Source organism: Octodon degus, unplaced genomic scaffold (assembly GCF_000260255.1).
Source record: "Octodon degus isolate 3935 unplaced genomic scaffold, OctDeg1.0 scaffold00034, whole genome shotgun sequence".
Lineage (NCBI taxonomy): Eukaryota > Metazoa > Chordata > Mammalia > Rodentia > Octodontidae > Octodon > Octodon degus.
The window spans coordinates 10,425,336-10,446,976 of record NW_004524610.1 but is presented as its reverse complement, the minus strand read 5'-3'; the positions used below and the strand labels follow the sequence as shown (position 1 = coordinate 10,446,976).

At 38.2% G+C, this 21,641-nt stretch overlaps 1 protein-coding gene across 1 annotated transcript in view; it reads left to right on the top strand.

The window, feature by feature from the left end:
• The window catches only part of Themis (thymocyte selection associated), a 233,162-nt gene that overhangs the window by 51,973 nt on the left and 159,548 nt on the right, over window positions 1-21,641 (top strand). The window contains exon 3 of the mRNA XM_023714287.1: window positions 18,409-18,867. Within this exon, the coding sequence (XP_023570055.1) occupies window positions 18,409-18,867 (459 nt within the window). The remainder of the gene's footprint in view (window positions 1-18,408; window positions 18,868-21,641) is intronic.

Below are 21,641 nucleotides of genomic sequence, written 5' to 3'. Positions count from 1 at the left end.
TTTGTTTGTTTGTTTACAGAGTCTCACTATGCAGCTCAGACTCATGGTGATCCTCCTGTTTTTAGCCTCCCCAGCGCTGAGATTACAGGCGTGTGCCACCACACCTGGACTCAGTCCCTGGCTCAGTGTGCCCTGGAGGCCGGGCCAGCATGGCATGTAGTTCTGGGGTTTGAACCCCGGTCCCTGCACTTGCCTAAGTAGGCACTTAGCTGCTGAGCTACCTCATTGGCCCTCACATACTTTCTTGACCAGAGTGAAAGAAAGATTTAGAAAAATATTAATAACTAATGAGAAAGCTTAAATTATTAGAGAAGTGCTTGAAAATGAAATTAAGGGTAAATGTCTAAAATTTACGAAATCTGCTCCTTTATGGATGTATGTCAAAATATCTAGTTAATTAGCATTTGTCAAAAATATTTTTTCTGTTGTTTCACTTGGGATATTATGAACTTAGTAGGTAGAGTACACATAGTATTATGTTGAATGTATTCATTCTCTGCATTTCAATCAACACTTGATCAATTAACACTTTCATCTTTAGCCATAAAATAATTTTAAAGTAATTTTTTATTTAACTGAAGTTTTTTTCTTTCTAAAAGAATCTGCAAAGAAAATATGTATTAATATATTTAATAGCTTTGTAAAAATAACATTTCCCTCTTTCAGTTTTGAAAGGCTTTAGTTGAAAGAAACAAGAAATAAGTGGAATTTTCTGTTTTCCATCTGGATGTTCTGATAAAGCTTGGCTCAGAGCAGGCCTACATGAAGTGCCTTCTCTGTCCTTCAGATAACTTTCTGTCCAAGAAACCAGGGTTATGCTTCCAAATTTTCTGGGTCAAATTCTCTTAAGGCATATCTTTCCTACTGTGCTCACTTAAGCAAAATAAGTTCAGCTGGGTCTGACATAATTTCCTACAAGGAAAATGACTTTCTACACAAACTATGTCACAAAGTGTGAATTAATAAACTTGCAAAAGAAATTCAGGCTCTTGTAGTGATTTACAATTCTACTTTTTGAGTTAAATGTTCCTCTATCCTTCAGTGCATGATGAGATTATTTATGTGTGTCCTTAGGCGTTGGATAATAACCATGTATGTTATCCAGAAGACAAAATAGGCTTTGTAATTCTAAGTTAAAGTGATCTTTTTTCCAATCTATGTACAGGTTAGATTTAGATCAGAATTGCATCAGAAAGATCATTTTGAAATAAGCTACTCAACAGCTGGTGCCGTTCTACAAGGTTTCATAGCATTAGTACTTTATAGTGACCTTCCAAGATCTACTGCCTCACTCTTTGTTCTTACTATGTGTCCTTTCTACCCTACAGTTCTTCTAAAAGCTCTTTATGGTGTTGTTTTAACAGAATCATCATGGGGGGGACTATCATGAAAGCAGCCTGATTTGCCTGAAAAAATTGTATGTCTGAGTCTTTAGTTTCCAGTGATATTTCTGGGATTTAGAAGTTCAGTTATGGGAGCACAAGCAGAATTCATGTATTCTCCCTGACCCCACATGGCATAGACGGTACACCACTACTTTCCCTGTTGTGGCAATTCACACCAGGGGAACACATTTACTATAGATCAATAACTTACATTGATAGGTCATGTCACCCAAAGTCCACAGTTCTATTAGGGCGAATCAGTGCTATGCATTCCATGCGCTTTCATAAATGCATCGTGACATATATTCTTTCTATAGTGTCATACAGAATAATTTTCACTGCCTCAGGAGTTCTTTGTGCAGTGTTTTTAGCCTTGTTCACTTTCTAGCCTTTATAACTCCTGATCTTTTTATTGTCTCCATACTTTTGCCTTTGCCAGTGTCAGCTAATTAGAATCATGTAGTAACACAGACTAATATCCACTTAATGTTCAGCCATGGCTTTTCATGGCTTGGTAAGTAATTTTGTTTAGTACTGAGTTAATACTCCATTGCCTGCAGTTTCCATAGTTTATTCATTCACTTCCTGAAGCACTTCCTGAGTGCTTCCAAATACTGGCAGTTAGGAATAAAATTGCTGTTAACACAAGGAGGGACGTAAGTAAAAGCTCCATACAATACCGTAACTACGGTGACCTAGTGCTATAGTTGGTAAATTTGTTCCTGCTGATTTCTTGTCTGATGTTAACCTATAGCCAAAGATATATGATTTAATGTAATGAGGAAAAAAGCTTGCTTCTGAAGAATTGCTTGTGTTATTAAATACTCTTGGAAGAAAAAAATTATTCTATGTTTTATTTGAATGGTCCCTAACTTATTAAATTCATGCTATAATCATTTATATAATTTGTAATGTAATAAATGGTCTTTTACACTAAATTTTTTTACAATTTTGAATGTACATGAAATTGTTTATATAGAAGTAATGTTCTTAAAGGTCTTGATACAAATTGCAAAATCTTATCTCTCAGCCAATAAGCATTTTTACTAAGAAGATCAACGGGGCCAATTCTACTGCTTTTTGAAACTGAGGTTTAATTTTGTTTATGTCTTCCCTCTCTCATTTTCAAGTTAACAGCTTTATTTGAATATAACTTATACATCATAAAATTCACCTACTTTAAGTACACAAATCAATTGTGTTTATTTTTCTACACAGATATATTTATAAATGAGAATATATAAGCACAACTTCTAACCACTTAGAACATATGAGGATTGCATATTCATATACTTTACTTCATTTATTTACTAATTTACTGATTAATATTATAAAAGTATTCTTTCAAAAATGAAGACAGCAAGGTGTGGTGGTGCACGACTGTACTCCAAGCACTTGGGGGGCTGAGGCAAGAGTTCAAGGCCAGCCTGCACTACAAAGTGAGTTTGAGGTCAGTCTGAACTGCATAATGAAACCCTGCTTCAAAAAAAGCAAAAATAAAACAAAATAAAATGAAGACATATTCAGTGTTTGAATCAGTAAAATTAACACTGAAATTTGTATCTGAATTAATTTATAAATTCATCAACATGATAATCATAATATTCATATTATAAACTTATTATTACAATATTGACCTGGGACTGAGCTGTGACTGGCTCTCCCATCATTGTATCATCCTAGCTCTGCTGAGTTGCTGCGTCCTGTCCTACTGGTAGCGGGAGCCTTGGGGAGCCTTAGGCTGCCCCCCTGCACATCAAGAGAGCCTGGCAGAGCTTCAGCCCTCCCTCACCATCCCTGGATCCTCTGTCAGCTGTGGCTTGCCTCTCCCTCATCGAGGTGGATGCCATAGTGAACCCCACATAGGAGCTTTGGCAAGCCTACTGCACCCTCCCACTCTCATGGGAGCCTTGATCATCCCCATCCTGCCCTCTACTGTTGCTGCAGAGTTAGGGTGAACATTAAGAGCTTCAAAAATATCAAAAAGAAGGAGCAAAAGGCAATCCCAGACCTCCAGCATACCTAAAACAAGTCCAGGAGACAAAGTCATAGAAGGACTTGGAATCATACACTTAAACTTTTGGAAATGATGCCAACTGAATTGAGGAAACAACTCCAACAGGCTATAGAGGAAATAGGAACAGAAATAATCTCTCAGCTAAAAACAGAAATGACAACAATCATGAAAGAATTGCTCAGCACATCTAAAGAAGATATAGATAAAATTACAAGGGAATAGGAAAATGATGGAAACATGGAATGAACAATACAGGAAAGAACCAGAATTCATGAAATAGATATCCAAGACATTAAGAATTCCAATGAAACCTGGAAAATGAAACTGAAGATACAATTTCAGACCTTGAAGTTAGCACTGCAGCTAGTGAACACAAAAGGAAAAATCTCTTAAGAGTAACAAAGGAACAGGAAATAATGCAAAAACTGGCCGGGGAGATGGCTCAGTAGAATAAATGCTTGCCTGGCAAGTACAAGGACCTGAGTTCAATCTTTGGTTCAAAAAAAAAAAAAGCAAAAGCTGCAAAATGATGCAAAGAAAAATAACATAAGACTAGTAGTTATCAATGAAACAGCAGGAGACAACACAAATCACATAAAAACACTCTTTGCAGAAGTAGTAGCAGAAAATTTTCCAAGCATGAGAAAAGAATCTGACATACAGATGACTGTGGCATATAGAACTCCAGTTAGCCATAGTCAAACTCTAAACTATTGAGCCCTGAGAAAATAATTCTAATGTTCATTCAGAAGAGTAAAGAAATAAAAATATATATATATATGAAAAATAAAATAAAATAATGGAATAATAGTGAAATTAGTACAGTCTAAAGTTATAATGCATTATACCGTATGTTATCAAAAATCAAACCTGAAGCAATAAATTCTTTTAATAGTAACAGACTTTATTGTTATATAGAAACATCAGAGTAATATTTTCATTTGACCCTAATGCCTATGTACTCAACTGTTTGCGTAGAGCTCAGAAAAAGTTCATTATAGAGTATTACTTTCTATTTGATAAAATGCATACTATGTATCTGTAATTAAAACATAATTATTTAGTTAATTATTCTGCTATAGTTATCAGTTTAGAAAACAGTAGGCAAAATCAGATCATCAACCTTACAAAACATAGCAAAAGAAATCTGAAGCAGATAAAAAGTTGCATTTTTAATAAAACTAGTTTATGGCTGATTTGAAACAAATCTCAGAATTACAAATATAATAAAACTGATAGGGCTGGGGAGATAGTTTAGTGGCATAAGTGCCTCCGTGACAAGCACAAGGTCCTGAGTTTGCTCCCCAGTACCAATGCCAGGTCAGGCCTGGAGCCCGAGGTATACCATGCTGGGCCCTAAACCAAGAATTGTGGTGTATGTCTGTAATCCCAGCTCTGGGGAGGCTGAGACAGGATGATCACTGTGAGTCCTAACTGCATGGCAAGACTTTATATCCAAAAAAATAAAAAAATTACAAACAACATATTCGATTATGTACATTTAACTTTTATGTATTGGAGACATTTCTAAAGAAAGAAAATTTTTGTAGTAAAAATGTAGAAAATGAGTATGATTTTAAAGGTTCAGATACCACTAATATGTAAAACAACAAATTCAATAAAAAACTAGAGAAAGAAGAAATCAAATGGAATTAAAACATAATTATTTTTATGTTTATATTTGTTTTTAGGCTCCTCATGATATGGGATAATATGTGTTCACCAATAAAAATTAACAAAATTATTAACACTTTTCCATGTATTTAATTAGCTTTTCCTCTGTGATTTTGATAATAGTCAAAAAGATAATAGTAAATCATTTCCCTCAAGCCTATATGAAGGGTAAACTGTTTTAATCCCTTGATAATTTAGTAATAAATTGATTTGTCCTTTTAAAAATAGATTTGATATAGTCCAAGAAGCATCTGTCAGTTAATGAGAAAATATTTATTCTGTGCATGTGCAGACATTGTGATTAATGGCAGAGATAGTCCATAGCTTGGTCCTGCTGCTGTGAAAACCACCCATTTCCTAGTAATAGGGCCTTTCTGATGTGCAAGCCTTTAATTTTGTGGCTCCACATATCAGAACAAATCTATAAAGCATTAATCATTTTAGGGCCATTTGTACCAGCAAATTAATGAGATCAACTTAAGTACTCGATAATGTGGGAAAAGATAGGTTCCAATAAATCTGGTAGAGTATATCATTCATCCATTAAAATTATATTTGTGAGAAGTATTTTCACACATGGGATTTAATCATTGTTAAATGAGACAAGTAGGAGACGAATACACATAGCAGCACTTTGGTGTTGAAAATTTCTTTCTGTTTGAATACTGAGATTGAAAAAAAAAAGTCCCTGTGGAAGGGGTATTTCAGTGCAGTGGGGAGACATATGGTGTTATTTTACATTTATTACATTTTGATAGCACATGTATGTGCACATGTACCTGCATGTGTACTCATATTATTCTCCCTCTTCCTCACACAAATAAAACTTAGATTGAGGAAGCTTAGTGTGCTTATGGCTTCAGTTCAGCAAGTTCCCATGCCTATTCAGGTGGGAAGCATTAACATTACTTCGATCATGCAATTCTTCTGAAAATTAAATGCATTCAATGAGGGGTAGAGGAGCGCTTGCTGTAAGCCTTGGCACACAGGAACTACTCAGAGATTGATAACTCCTGCTTTGGTTCTTAGTCTCTTGAGTATTTAGAGGTGCTCCTGGCTCCATACACCACGGAAGCCTGTCAGGTCCTCATTTCTTTGCTGTTCTCGCTGTAATGCAAGTAGCTTCCTTCCTGAGATTAGAAGTGGCTGGTCTGCCATATGCAGGTTTTCGCCACATACTGAGTTCTGCTCTTTGCCTATTACTTTCTGCGTCTTGTTGTGAGATTCTTGGGAAAGTCGGAAGCGTGCACGTCTAGGGCTGCTGAACTGTCCCCGTGCGAAGCGCTCTTCATCAGAGACACACCGTGCGTGTTTGTCTTCCGACCGCCAGGGATCAAAGTCCCAGGCTGCCACGCTGGCCTCTTCTGGGAGATCCTGTCTAGGGCTGACTCCACATACACCGCATGGAAGTCACCTGCACTGCGCCTCGCCCTGGGGCTCACCGGCAAGGCCAGTTTGCCAGGGCAGGTTGCCAGGGACAGTGAGACTCTGCCCAAGGGATTCCCTGGGGTTGTGCCAGCCTGCCCAGGCGAAGAGCCCACAGATGAATTTTCATGCTACTTACAAATTTCTGTTCTTGGACTTCACTTTTTCTACTCAGTAATATGAAACCTACAGGGTGTTCTTAGAGAGAAAACACTCATTTTTCTATGCTGGTAAATTGAGAAAAATAAGATTCACTTTTCTTTATTATGCACATACAAAAAACCCTATTTAAGTCATAAGCCTCAGAATCCATTTAAAACTTACGGTTGGATTTGAAAATTATACCTCTTTCTAATCTGAATTTAATATAAACTGATTTTTAATTGTTTTGCATAACCATGGGTAACAGATTCTTTTTCTTTTTTTCTGAACACTGCATGGCAAAAATCAGCAAGTATGTCAGACAAAGCACATTACAAGGCTACACCACGGCATATGTTGACAGTTATAAAAGAATTGCTGCTGTTTTCACCCTTCACACCAGAATAATTTTTTCAATATTTACCTCCCATGTGTAGAGAGGGAAACATATGGGGCTTTACATAATCATAAGCACAAACAGGTGGCTACTTAGGTGCATTTAATTTGCAAGCAACATCAATACCGAGCAGCACAAGCAGCTCTGAGTGGCCCCGACTCCTTCTGCTAACATTCCGTTAGAAAATTAAGATCATTAAAATGGAGGGAGGGTACAGTCCTCTCTCAATTGGCTTCAGATACCTCTCAGAATTATGCATAAAATGGCTATTCAAAAATACTGGGGCATTTTGCTGATTCTTTTGTTAAAGGGAACTTCAGGAACTGTGCAGAATGGGTACCTGTGAATAGTGGCAAGAAGCACAACTTCATGGAGATGCGCAGGCATCTTTTCTTCTTCCTACTCAGTGAGCTGCTCATTGTGGACATAAAGTTGCGGTTGCTAGAATCCAAGTGTTTATCAGAGGATGGGGGAAAAAAGCTCCGCAAAGCAAACCAGAAAACCTTCCCCCAACTGAAGTCCACTTCAAGTAGCCACCTAAAACCTATTTCCATTTTCAAACACTCAGGAAAAATGTGCAGAAATCATCATTGCTGGGGAATTTTGCTGCATCTGGACCAGAGACCGATCTGTGCATTTTAAATAGTTTCTTTCTTGAAACTGAATTGATCCAGACTAGCATAGCCAGTATTTCTTTGGGGTACTGAAGCTCTGTGCTCCTAATTCTTCTGAACCAAGATCATTTTGCAATAGCTTGAAAGTCCGGAGTGAGAGAAAGGGAGGAGATATAACAATCACTGCTTTTAGTTTTTAGTTTTGCTTTTGAGGAGATGGCTGCCAGTATTAAGTACTAATCAGATCATATGTATTAGGCCGGGGAGATGGCTCAGTGGAATAAGCGCTTCCCTGGCAAGCGCAAGGGCTTGAGTTCAATCCCCAGTTCCGCAAAAAAAAAAAAAAAAAAAAAAAAATCATATGTATTAAGTTACTTAATTGTCATAATGACTTCATGAGGTAGAAGATGAAATTCTCCATATTTCATAGAAGAGGATCTTGAAGCCCTGAGGATTTAAGTTCTCAATTTACACAAAGAAGAAAGGGCTGAGCCCAGAAGGCCACCAGAGGTACAGCATGCAGTCGCCATCCCTCCACTCTCCTCAGTGCATTGTCCCCTTATGCTGAAAATTCCCCTTTGGGAAGTCACCCAGGGCCAGCAGCAATAAATCGGTGGAGTTTTGAGGATTCTCCCAGCAAAGTTCAGTGAGAGATTTTGGACCACATTAGAAGGTTGTGGTGTCTCTGTCCAGACCCACGGCCTCCCATGTCTTCACATAACACCAGAAACAGAGTCCCAAAGGTCAGGGGAGCCCCTGACCTGTGTTCTCATGAAGGGTTGTGTGAGGAACAAACACATTCTCTTTCCTTGTGCTAGGTCTGTTACTTATTTCCATTTCTTGGGAGAAAGAGGCTTTTAACAGACCAGGATGTAAGGCACATTTACTAATAAACTACACTTATAACAAAGAATTAAGCATGGATATTGTTAGGTTTTTCGGCACAGTAAAGAGACAGAAAAGATAAAAGAGGCCTTTATTGCAGGCACGGGGAAGATCACAGGAAAGGAGAGACATGGATCTTCTGAGGGCCTGGCCAGGGGTACAAAGGCTATGTAGGGCCTCGATGGAAGTGGGGTTTAGGAGGCGGTCTGCGTGATGTGGCAGATAGTGACTGGGCAGTGGGGGGGGGGGACAAGGAAACAGGATATTGTGAAATGGAAGTTGTAATTTGACTAGGGAACAGGAAGGCAGAGCATAGCACGTGGCCTCCAGTGGCCTGTGCCACACTGGCTCGGTGCCATGATGACTTAGCAGAATTTTTTACTAGGGTGGAAAAAACCAATCATTCGCATCTCTTGGTTATAGGGGCGACAACTCCTCAGACTTTCCTGCTGAGTAGGAGTGCTGTCATGGGAGGGGGCGAGAGGACAATGGGCATTGTCCATGTGGAAGTGAGTGTTGGGGTTTTTACTAGTATAATGAGTTCACTGGCCGTGCTTGCATGAAGCCTGGATTATATAACGTTTTTTAAAGTTAAAAATATAAGCAGGTTACTATTGTGATTAGAAGAACCAAGAGAGGAACCAGGAAGAGTGTTCCACCATGACCATGGCAAGGGGGATGAGTACCTATTTTCTAGTTTCTGATATTTGCGCTCTAGGGGTTTAGGAATGTGGGTACTCTGAGAAGGGTCTTGAGTCTAGTTAGAGCTAAGGGAAAGAGCTGAGACCAAGGCAGGTGCATCTCCAGGATAAGGTTGGTGAGGTGGGCCTTGAAAAGCCCATTTGCCTCTACCACTCTAGATCTACTGACTATGGCATATTGTACCCTTCTTTGAGTGTCTGTGTTTGTTGAGTTACTATCTGTGAACCATATGTCAGAATAGATGTAACTGCATTGCTGGTAGCCCTGAGATTGTAAACTAAATGATAGAGACCATTAGTTTTAAGTAGAGGAAAAATAAGAATACTGCATAACAATTAGGCAGTTTCAAGAAAACCATTGGTAAGTAGATCTCAAATTGTAGGCTTGAGTTTGTTGGTGTTTAGGGGATATTGGATGTTGGCAAATGTAGGAGAAGGCTGAGGGACGTTTGAGGCAAACTAGGATAGGGTTGGCACAAGTAGGACCTGTAAGTGTCCCAGAGGATGTAGTCGACAAGGGAAGAGGGAAAGAGGAAGGAGCTGGTGGCTCATTGAGGTTGGGCTTCTAAGTCAAGCACTGTAGAAAGAGAGGTAAAAGAGAAGTAGAGCTTTTGGAGACCTCTTGTCATAAGGTGTGGGTCAGGTTGGGAGTACAAGAAAATTATGAGTGAAGAACAGTGTCTGGAGTCACCAAGGAATGGGCCCTGTCTGTAGAAGTCATGTAGGTCATCTGGCAGCATATCCTGTGGTGACTGCAGATCTAATGCAGTGACCTGAAAAATCAGGAAGAACACTATATGTGGCCCCTGTGTTAACAAGAAAAGACTGTCCTACCTGAGCTATTCAGTGAGACTCGGGGTTCTGACAAAGATACTTCAGTGGGAGCTATGGCCCCTGAGCTCTGTGGTTCTTCTTCAATGACAAGACCAAGCAGGTCATCTATTGATGGATCCTGCTGCAGCTAGTTTTCCTGTGAAGGCATGGAATTGGATGACTTACTTGCTTTCTGGTGGACAGGACAGTGCAGTTCCAATGGCCCTGGAACTTGTAGATGGGCCCTGGTCCTAGCGGTGCCCACAGGTTGGGGCAGGCTCATGCCCTGTGTCCTTCTTCACCATTCTTGAAGAAGCATAGTCCAAGAGGGCCTCTGGTGGTATCATTTTGTTTAGGCTTAGCATCACTTTAATAAGTTCCTGCTCTGAGAGTCACAGCAAAAAGCTGACGCTTGTCTATAGTTAATTTTTGTCTCTACTATTGAGGACACAGAAAGCTAGATAAAGTCAGTTTCCCTGTGGGGTTTGAGGGCCGAGATCTATCTCTTAAGTTTCCCATGAATGTCAAGAGCAGATTGGGAACTGCCGTGGGAGTTTAACATTAGTATATTTAAAGAACGATACATTTAATTATTAAAATTTTATCTGACCATTAAGCAACTTGAAATACAAAGTGTAACCAGAGGACTGTTACTTCTTGTTAAGCACAGATATTCTAGGAGTTAAATCCATGTATAATGCCAACAGACAACCGTTATATTGTTCTACAGAGAAAATTCAACACCAGTGGTACATACAGAAAATTATCATTTGACTGATCACCTCATGTTAGCTTGACATGAACTTATTACAAATATCTGAAGCATAAGAGAAAAACATATGTTCAAATCTGAAAGAAAGAAAATTTTTTTTCATTAACTTCATTATCAGTCTTATATTATAGAATGCCATACATTTGAAACACATTCAAACATACATTCATACATTGAGCACTCTCTGATTCATAAGTGGGGTCATTAGCTCAGTAGTTATTGACACAGCTATGGCAGAATTTGAAGTATAGCAGACTTTTCCCTTTATGCTGACAGTTAACATCCTAGAACTGAGGATCAGGCAGAGACCAGCGATCTCATCAGTCTGAAACTTTCTTTGATTCTATCATAAACACTTTCCAGAAACTTTCTCTGATTCCACCATAAACACTTTCTTCTTTCCCTCTCTAACAGCTTTGGATAGTTTTGCTTTAAATGCCCCTTCTTTCTGCAATAGGCACACTGGTCTGGATCCAGGGAGGCATGACTTTTTTCTGTTGCCTGATGCACCTTTCTTCCTACAGGCATCACTTTTCTCTTTTTTGTCTATACTTCCATTGGGCATTCTCTCTATAATGAACCACTTTCTCAGTAACTTTTATTAACTAAGATACATTTATTTTTGTATACTCTTCTAGCTTTGTAGCTTGTGGCAGATATCTGGGGCCGAGGGATTGACTAACCTGGAGGAAGATGTTCTTTTCTTGAGTTATTCAGAGACTGGGGGAGGGCTGGGAAGCTACTGACTCAAAATTTCTTTCTTGTGGTTCAAGGGGGACACATTCGCAGGTGGCTGAGGGAAAGGTGAGCAACAGGCTTGGCTGTGAAAGCAGCAGATAAGGGCCCACACTTTGTGGGCTGCTGCCCTTGAGTCCCCATTGCAGAGGGAGGGAGCATATCCACTCGGGGAAGAATGTGTTATTAGCTGTTCTCAGACTGGGCTTTGCCCCAAAGTGAGGAACCTGAAGGAAAAAGAGACAAAGATTGCGGGTGCTAGTTGGTGGGAAAGGGTAGAGCAGAACAAGAGAAAGGTGAAGGGAGAGGAAGGGTAAAAGGGGGGAGCAGAGGAGGGGAGGAGTTAAAAACTTCAGAAGGCAAAGTGAAAGGGGCGGTGCACAGGATCTCATTTGATTGAGACCAAGATAAAGCAAGACCTATATAATAAGAAATGTAACTTATGTAACTGACAAGACCAGTCAAATTTCCTCAGGATTTAGCCTGAAACCCCATACCTCAGTTTGTAGATCCTTTGTCAGTGTCAACCATGTGGATGTGTCACGGCCATTGCTTGGCCAATGTGCTCTCTGTGAAAGCCTGAGAGAATGTTTTCTCTCCATGTGACTCTCCTTAGGCACACTCTACATCATCGATCACTTTCCTCTGTGACCCCATAATCTCCTTGATCAGAAAATTTGGTTGAAGAGAGTGAGAAGGCTGGGTGGGTTGCAGGTACAGGGGAGGTGAAAGCAGGAGGAACATCCTGAGGAGGGTCAGAGAAGGAGGGGACATGCCGAGAGAGCAATAAAGGCTTTTAAGGGATTTGGGGGCCATTTGCCATTGCGATAATATCAGTTTCAACTGTTTGGGTTTGATGCTATCTTTGAGATCAAAGGAATTTATATTGGCAAAGAGATGTCCAAGCAAAGTGTATTTTAGGGGACACAAGTTCATATTTCCCATTCTTGTGGCCAAATTGAAGGTGAGTCGGAGGCCCGACCTGAGTGTGAAACGGCCGATCTTGAAATTCTGGAAGGAGTCATACAAGAAGAAAAAGAATGAGCCCTGTCCACATTCTTAGTCATCACTGGGATAGCAGAAGGGCTGCCCCAGAGGACGGTAGGTACACAGTAGTCCCAGAGCGAGGCCTGACATGGACCCACACTTTTTGGTAAAGGACAAAAAAACAGGAATTCCCTAAAAAGAGAGGTTCACCTGGGAAGACCAGAGCTGCACGTGGTGGATGAGGGCTCGCAACAGCAAATGTCTGGACAAAGAAAAAGGCTCATTGGCAGGGGAGCCCAGACCAAGGGAGGGGAATCTTTCTCTCTTAGTAAGGCCTCACTGCCTGCTCGATCCAAGTCACGGCACCAAAATATTCCATTTTTCAGCATAGAAAAGAGACAGGAGAGATAAGAGGGCTTCATTGCAGGCCCAGAAAGACCACAGCAAGGGAGAGACATGAAGCTTCTGAGGGCCTGGCTTGGGGGAACAAAGGCTATGTAGGACCAGAATGGAGGTGGGTTTCAAGGGGTAATCTGCCTGTCCTAGCAGACAGTGACTGGGCAGGAGGTGGGAACAAGGAAACAGGAGATTGTATAAAGCAAGTAGGAAATTGTACTTTGTCCAGGGAGGAGGAAGGTGGAGCACAGCACACGGCCTCCCGTGGCCCGAGCCCTGTGGGCTCACCACCACCATGACTTAGCAGAATTTTTTATTAGGATGGAGAAAATCCGTCAGATATCAGGTTATATTATGTGATATCAAGAGCTGAATTATTAATGTAAATTGCTGGTTAAACATCCCAAATATGTTAGATACTGCAGTCAATCCTTTCAAAGAGTATAAATGTCATTGCAAAAGAAATGTTTTGTTTTTCTCTTGCAAAGTTTTAACCAAAGTGGTAAAAAAAAGATATTAAAAGTTTTATGGTGTTTTCTTTTACTTCCAGGTAAAATAGCTCTTACTGATTGTTTTGATTCACTTATTATTGTATAGACATTTTACAGGAATTCTATAGCCGTATGTAGTCTTGCCAAATGTTTAACAAACTTTGTCATCTTTGATATATCCTCTTCCTTCTCAAATATTCCTAAATTTCTCTGCAACATTTTCTCGTGGCAAACTTAAATTTTAGTTGTTTGTTTTTGCCTTTGGAGAATCTTCTCTGAAAGGTGTTGAAGTCACTCATTTGCCGCTGATGTCCAGTAGTACCATAATTAACTGAGAAAACTGGAGAATTTTCTCACAGGACACACTGTATTATTATTACTTTATATTCTAGAACTTTACTTTGGATTGAAAGTGTCTCGATGGATAGAGTGCTGCATGCATGCCCCTTCAATCTGAGGTTTCTAGATTAGGAGAATTTCCGAAGAAGACATTTTTTTTGTAGGATCCCAACATAAGAACCACCTTGGGAGTACAACAAAATGCTATAAGAAATATGTGAAATCAGACACCTAACAGGCAAATACATAATAACATGGCTGTTCAGGAATTTGATGGCAGACAGTATTTTTAAAAGGCAGTAAGGCATGCACAAAAGCAGCCAAGACACTCAGCTTCCCTAATGGCGAGAGAAGACTTCAGATGAGAAATACGTCAAAGTAGGATTTGTTTCCAAACCTTCATTTGCTTCAGTCCTTTAGACATTTTTAAATGCATCTCAAGTGTATGTATTTGTTTGAGATTGTTTGTGGAAAAGTTTGTGTCTACTTTTCTTGTCCTTACTTGTATCTCAAAGGCAAATTTCTTTAAGATAATGAATATAAATCCATAGTTTGATAACATGCAGTATTAACGTTTCAGCCAATTTGTGTATTTTGTTAGGATCCCATGTGACTGTCTCACTTCACAGTCTGGCTGAAGGAAAGCCTCAGTACAAGGGACAATTCTCATTTTTGTTTTTGTTTACTTGTGTTTGTATTATTCTGAAGGTACAGTTTATGTGCAGGACATGTACAAAGCCATTCATGTACTTTATGACAGTCACTTTAGTTAAAGCCTGCAATAATGTCTTCTAGAAACCTGTTTACCTGACATAAGTATAGGTGAGAACAGAGCCCAGCCTTGTCTTCCCTTTCAGGAAAAGCACCTTCCTATAGTAGGTTTTCAAAGTCATGCATCCTCCTGTATCCAGAAGAGAGGAAGACACCCTGCTTGAAATCATCTCTGTCAGCTTCAATTTATGTCATCTCCTCAGAGTTCATATCATTATCCATAAATTGTATGTGTTCTATTAATGAATAACCTCACATTACTATTTTTAAAATAAAGTTGTGTCACACATGTAATGGCCAGAGTGTGCCAAGAAGCTATTATTTGAATAATTGTAATTTTTGTTGATATGAGAGGATGACAAGAATTAGTAAGCAAAGTTCACTATGAGATTTTGTATTTCAGATGGAAAAAATAGATTTGGTTGCAGCTGTAAAAGTGGGTTAGACCAGCGAGACAAAGGACTTTGTAATTCTCACAATGATCTTATGCTGAGTATGAGTTATATTGTCAGGGAATTTTACTTTTACAGTTATTTGTCACGTGGGTGTAAATTGATGAAGAAATAAAAAAAAAGCAGAAGAAAGGATATGCTGAGTTGACCTGCACACAGTGAGCCAGGCAGTGACGGGATCTTTGCTCACTGGGCCCTTGTGGGAGGCTGAGCATGCAGAGATTCCAGGTTAGAGACGCAGAGGGAGCCCGCTGTTCTCGTGGGCAGGTGGCCTTCCAAACCCTGAGTGCAGTAAGGAGGCCACTTGGCATGGTGGCGAGGTACAATATTTAGAGGTCAGAGCTCTGATTTGTGATTTGAGAGCCATGATTTTCATCTGTAAACATCATGGCCCTCTCTGAATTTCTCAGTAATAATATTCATCTGGCTGACCTCAGAAGACTATTGCGAAGATAAGTGATGCACAGGAAACAGTTAAAGCTGTAAATTTCCAAACAAATTTCAGTTATTACTGTTTTATTAATAATAATGATTGAAAAGCATTAAGAATTGGTTAAAAGCATCAACTCTCCCAAAATCTAATTATTTAGAAAAAGATTTAAAGGACCATACCCACTTACTAATTGGTTTTCAATGCTTTAATTCATTGCATTTTCTTACAGTTTTTTGTTTCATAAATGACATGTTCTTCATTGACAATTTCTCTGAGTTTAAAAATATCAATAAATTCATTTTAGTAACTAACAAACAACAGTGGAAACTGTTTCCCTTCTTCTAAACATCATATGTTGTGCTACTGTGTAATAACCTTTGAAATTATTCAACCCATCCAATATACGTTGTTTTCCTTTGAAAGAATAGTAGAGCATATTTTCCTTAATACTCAACCATTAAACTCTCTCTAAAAAAGTTGAAGGAAAGATTGGAAATTTAATTGATCAGTGCTGTGGAGTTTTGAATTCATCTGTTATTTATTTCATTGCGAAAGTGAATATCCATCGTGATATCATGTCTGCCCTATTTTGTGTGGTATTGAATTTTACTCTCTGCTTGCCTGCAATAGTATATGAATATGTGTTAGCAAAATAGCTCTCCTGCACCCTGCTGCTTCGTATGCTAAACTGTGTACTGCATCATCTTCTACGAGAAAACACACAGGTTCATAGATACACTTTTCCTGTAATAGAGGCATCCAACAATATAGCACTGAAGAGAGTGATTAACTTAAAATAGTAGTAGCCCTTTGGGTTTAAGGTTGTTTCAGCTTCATAATATTTTAGGTCTGTTATTACTTTGGGTGAATTCAATTCCCCAAGAAGGACGATACTGAATTAATTCTTCTGTGACTAACATAATCAATATAGCTGTAATGGAAATAAAACTATGTACTGTTCCTTTCATGAAATTCTGGGTAACTATTGTTTTAAGTGTATTTTACAAAAACTACTATGCTTTTTTTTTTTATCCTAGTGATGATTATGGGTTTGAAAAGTGAGTCATTATGCCTGACAAATGGATCAAACATGTATTTGATCCATTTCACGTTTTTTAATTCTAGAATGTTACTCATTGGATTTTACCTGATATAAGAAATAATAAAACAAGGAGCTCTTTCAAAGTAAATCTTTCTTTACGTTACTGTCTTCAAGCATGCACATAGCAGATCTATGATTTTCAATTTCTAAAGGTTCTCAGAAGAGACTACACATGGTGTCTTACTCATTCTGATTAAGACGGAGAGTCACTCACAGTTCTTCAGGGAGTTAATATAAAAAATAAAACTCACTGTTAGAACAAAAATAGAGTATAGAAATAGTTGATAAGCAAAACACTTTAATGTTAGTCTAGCTATACATAAAATACTACAACCTTCTTAATAAAGAATTGGCCTTTTAGATGAATTTAATTAGAATGCATTTGTTGAGTAACTAGTAAGGGATTTTTCCGAGATAGGTCCTTCCACCCAGCCTTTAAATAACCATCTTCTTCTAGAGCATTAGTAAGAATATTATCATAAATTTACCTTTTCTTTGAGAAATCAACTGATTACAATTTCCTTTGATGTTATTTCCTCTAGAATCAATAAAATCTATTTAGTAAATGAGTTACGGAAAGTGACACAAAACAGATATGTCTGTAGGAACAGAGTCATTTAAATAGGAGAGCCATTTAATAGTAACTGTGATTATGCTGATAGTATTGGAGAAATACTTCAATTAATGAAATTAGTAAAGGAAAAAATGCAATAGTGAAATTTTAATGGAAAGATAATAAAAATGAAAGAATGATATATTATCAAGAGTATTTTATCCAAAAAATTATAATTCAATATTTTTCCAAGGAGTGTTATGAGTACCACAAATATATTGTGATTTATTAAAGTGCTTTCATGAATAATTTTATAAGGAATATATTTGTAAAATTCTGCACATCATACTTCTCTTTAAGAATTAGAGAGCAAACTCACTTTATGAGAAATTTTACTTTAATAAAAACTATGCAGATATTTTTTGCTATGAGAAAGTACATATAACAAAATTTATCATTTCAATGTGTACAATTTATTGATGTTTACTACATTTACAATATTGAATAACCATCCCCATTGTCTCTATAACTTTTCAGTGATTGACTTGATTATGAATCATTTTCCTCCTGGAACACCTTTTGGTTGTGTCTAAAGAATGTATTCATTGAAAACTTAATCTAATCTAATGTTCTATCTTGAAAAAAAAAAGGTCAATTTTTTAAATTGCTTTCCTTAAGACTCCATTTCTCATGGAGCCTGCTGTGCCTGCCCAGCCCCCTGGGCACGCCTAGACAGCGAATGAGATTGGGTGTGGTGGCGTGCCTGTAATCCCAGCATTTGGGAGGCTGTAAAGAGGAGAATCACTATGAGTCCAGTCTAGTAATGAGACCCTGAACACCTGGTAGACCCTTCCCTAAAAAATACAGAAAAAAATTCCATTTCTCATATCTCATCGAGATTTTCCCTTTTTAAGAACAAGCATGTGCATTTCAAGATAGTTTCTTCCACTTTTAAAAATTTATGTTGTGTAGTTAATGCCATAGTAGTGTACAAATATGTTGATATATTTTAAAAATTTATTTAATCAATTAATTAATTTGGTACAGGGTTTCACTATGCAGTTTGGACTCACAGTGATCCTTCTGTCTCAGCCTTTCCAGTTCTAGGATTACAGGCAGGTGCTTAGACCACTGAGGTATCTCCCCAGCCCAAGAATGTTGACTTTTGAGTAGAAGTCAAAACAATTGTCCCTAATCTTATAAAAATTAATCTTTTATTCCTTTTGAAAGCTCCATCATACTTGTTTTATGATTTAATGTTGTGATTTTCTTATGAAAATATTGATTTTATGATCACGATTTGATTTATTCACTTCTGTTCTTAGGTCTCTTTAAGATAGTGGCTGATAAAACTCCCTACCTCACTATGGAGGAAATAACAAGAACAACCCAGATTGGACCCAGTAGACTTGGGCATCCTTGCTTCTACCATCAGAAGGATGTGAAACTGGAGAATCTCACCATAAAGCAGGGTGAGCAAATCATGCTCAACTCAGTTGAAGACATCAATGGAGAATTAGTGGTAAACTGCATCATAGAAAGGAACCACCAAGATCACTCATTCACTTTGCCTGTGACACAAGAGGGAGAATTCTATGAATGTGAAGATGACCATATTTATACATTAAAGGAGATCGTTGAATGGAAGATCCCCAAGAACAGAACCCGAACTGTGAAACTTACAGATTTTGTTAATAAGTGGGATTCAACAAATCCATTCCCTAAAGACTTTTATGGTGCTTTGGTTCTCAAGCCTATTTATGAAATCCAAGGTTTGATGAAATGTGAGTATCCTCTGAGAAAGTCATTCTGTGAACATAAATATTGTGGGGCTGGGAAACAGGGGAGGTTTTAGAGCCCAGAAAATATGATTCTAATTCTGAATAGACAATAAGTTTTCCAGGCTTTGACTCTTCTATACAAAAGCAAACCACATGTCTTTTGCAAGAATCAAATGGAATAGTGGTGTGTATGTATGACTGTTAGAAACTATAAGGTGTTATCAAAACATAAGGCACTTAACTATGAAATGCACAAAGATTAAATAACAATCATTTTTATTATTACTTGTTAAACACAGAAAAGAGCTCATTTTTAAACAAAGGAATATTGGGTTAGAAAGAGGCTTTCTTCTGTGCATGTGGCAAGAAAATGATTCAGAATACAGTTGTCCTAGTAGGTTCTCCTTTCTCATTTGGTTTTATTTCTACTAGGACATATTTGGAGTCTCTAAAGCTTACATCCCTTGGGTGGAGTTGGTATGTGTATATAATACATCTTAACTCCTGTCCACCTCACCCTGTTTCCCAGTCCTTCTTCTGTCTCTTAATTCTCTTTTCATTTGAGAAAGGCCTATCACCCTACTCCTATTACATATTTTTATTTTGCTCTCTATTTAAAGTGTAGGTTTCTCATATAGAGAAACCATGGAGCATTTCAGTGTGTGTGTGTGTGTGTGTGTGTGTGTGTGTGTGTGTCACTTCACTCAACCTTATGATTGCAGGCTTGATCCATTTCGTTATGAATGACTCAAGTTTCTCTTTGTGGCAGAGCAGATCTCCACTGTGTACACATATCACACTTCCTGTATCCATTCATCCGTTGGCGGGCATATCGGCTGCTTCCTGTGTTCTGTTTCCTCTGCTCCTCATGCCTATCAAAGCCTCACTGAGCATGCACGCTTGCTGATTTAAGGAAAGTGATGTGATAAATTAATTATCATATTAGTGTGTTTGTTCTAATGTGCAATCTTCATGGAATTATCTGTATTTCAAATTTAGAATGCATGAAGAGAGCATTGTTACACAAAAAGTATTATTAGTACTTTGAATTTTCAGGATTACAGCACATAAGTGGTATAATTATGGGAGCAGAGTTTAGAACTTGGGCCAAAAGTAACAGATTCTAATTCTGGGTCCATAAATGATAAATGATGTTTTTTTTTTTTATCTATGTAAAGGGGGTGATGATATCTCCTTTGCCAACCTCTTAGATTTTTTTAGGGGAGGTGAAATAATACCTTATTAAAGCATTATATGTAATCTTGAGAATATGAGGTAGTGTACACTAAGCAAGTGTAAAGATATCTGGTCCAAGAGCATCTCTTTAGTTGTTTCAACAAAACTTTTTATTCCTGTTTAATTATTATCATTTGTTATTTAGCATTTAATAAAAAATTTGATGTGAACTTTTGGTAAGTTTTAGAATTGCATGTTGGAGCAAATCATACTTAAATGCTTAACAAGAAATTAGATCCATTCATTTTGCACTGGAAGGTATACTAATAATTTTACTCATGATTTTTAATATTACAAAAATTTGAGGACACAGCAAATTTTAGATTACTGACTTGTGTTTTGTTAAGTACCCTAAAATATTCAATTAACTTGAGTTTTCTCAATTTTTAAAATAGCATTGCATCATTTTAAAAGCTTTTAGTTTTTTTAAATTATTACCCAGCATGCTGTGCCTGCCCCTTCCCTGGAGTATGCTGAGAAGGTGACTGGAACTCGGAGTGGTGGCACACACCTGTAATCCCAACACTTGGGAAGCTAAAAACAGGAGGATCACTATGAGTCTGACCTGTGTAGTGAGACCCTGTAGACCTTGTACTAAATGTAAAAATAAACAAATATAAAATAAAATAAAATTACTATCATCATCTATCTATTGATGATTGCAAATGGAAGTACACCCAGAATCTAAGCACATGGGCAAGGTGCTTACAGTTTCCCATGAATTTTCCCTAAAGTTCAAATCTGACTAGGACATAGACACAAGCATAAGCAGGCCAGGTTGGGAACAGGACAGGCAGCATGGGGGTAAGCAAGAGATTGCAGCTAACCTACTACTGATAGTAAACGCAATGGAAAATTAAGGTAAATACGGGAACATGCAAGGGAAGGGGCCATCAATCACAAAGTCTTGACATCTCCTTGAATGTCAAGGACTGAAACTTGTCCCAGGCCAGAACTTGTTCTTAAGCCAGAAGAGGTAGAGAGAGATGCGTAATTATGTCATTTGTGTCCATGGCAGGATATTAGAGGTGTATACGGTAGAAATATCAGTGGGAAAGGCGGAGGAACATAGTTAAGCATGTGAGTATTTAAGACACCCAATCAGCAGGATTTGGAAGTCTAAAGGAAAGAAAAACAAGCCAACCCTTTCCCTAATGTGCTGGCCTGATCGACCAACTTGTATGAAGATATAATTGAGTAAAAGTAACTTCAGAGGAATAAGGATTATTAAATAATATTTCTAAATTTTTAAAAATGTTTTTATGCATTTAGTACAGGGTCTCACTACACAGATTGGACACATAGTGAATATCTTGTTTTCAGCCTCCCAAGAGCTGGGATTACAGGCGCGTGCGACAATGCCCAGTCTCAATAGCCATCTCAGCGAGCCCTGGGAGCGGGGCCGGCATGGCACGCCAGGGATCAAACCCCTAGCCGCTGTGCTCTGCCTAAGTAGGCACTTTAGTTCACTGAGCTATCTGGCCAACCCTAAATAATATTTTAAGTGGAGGAAATATGATTTTCTGCTAAACCGAGACTCA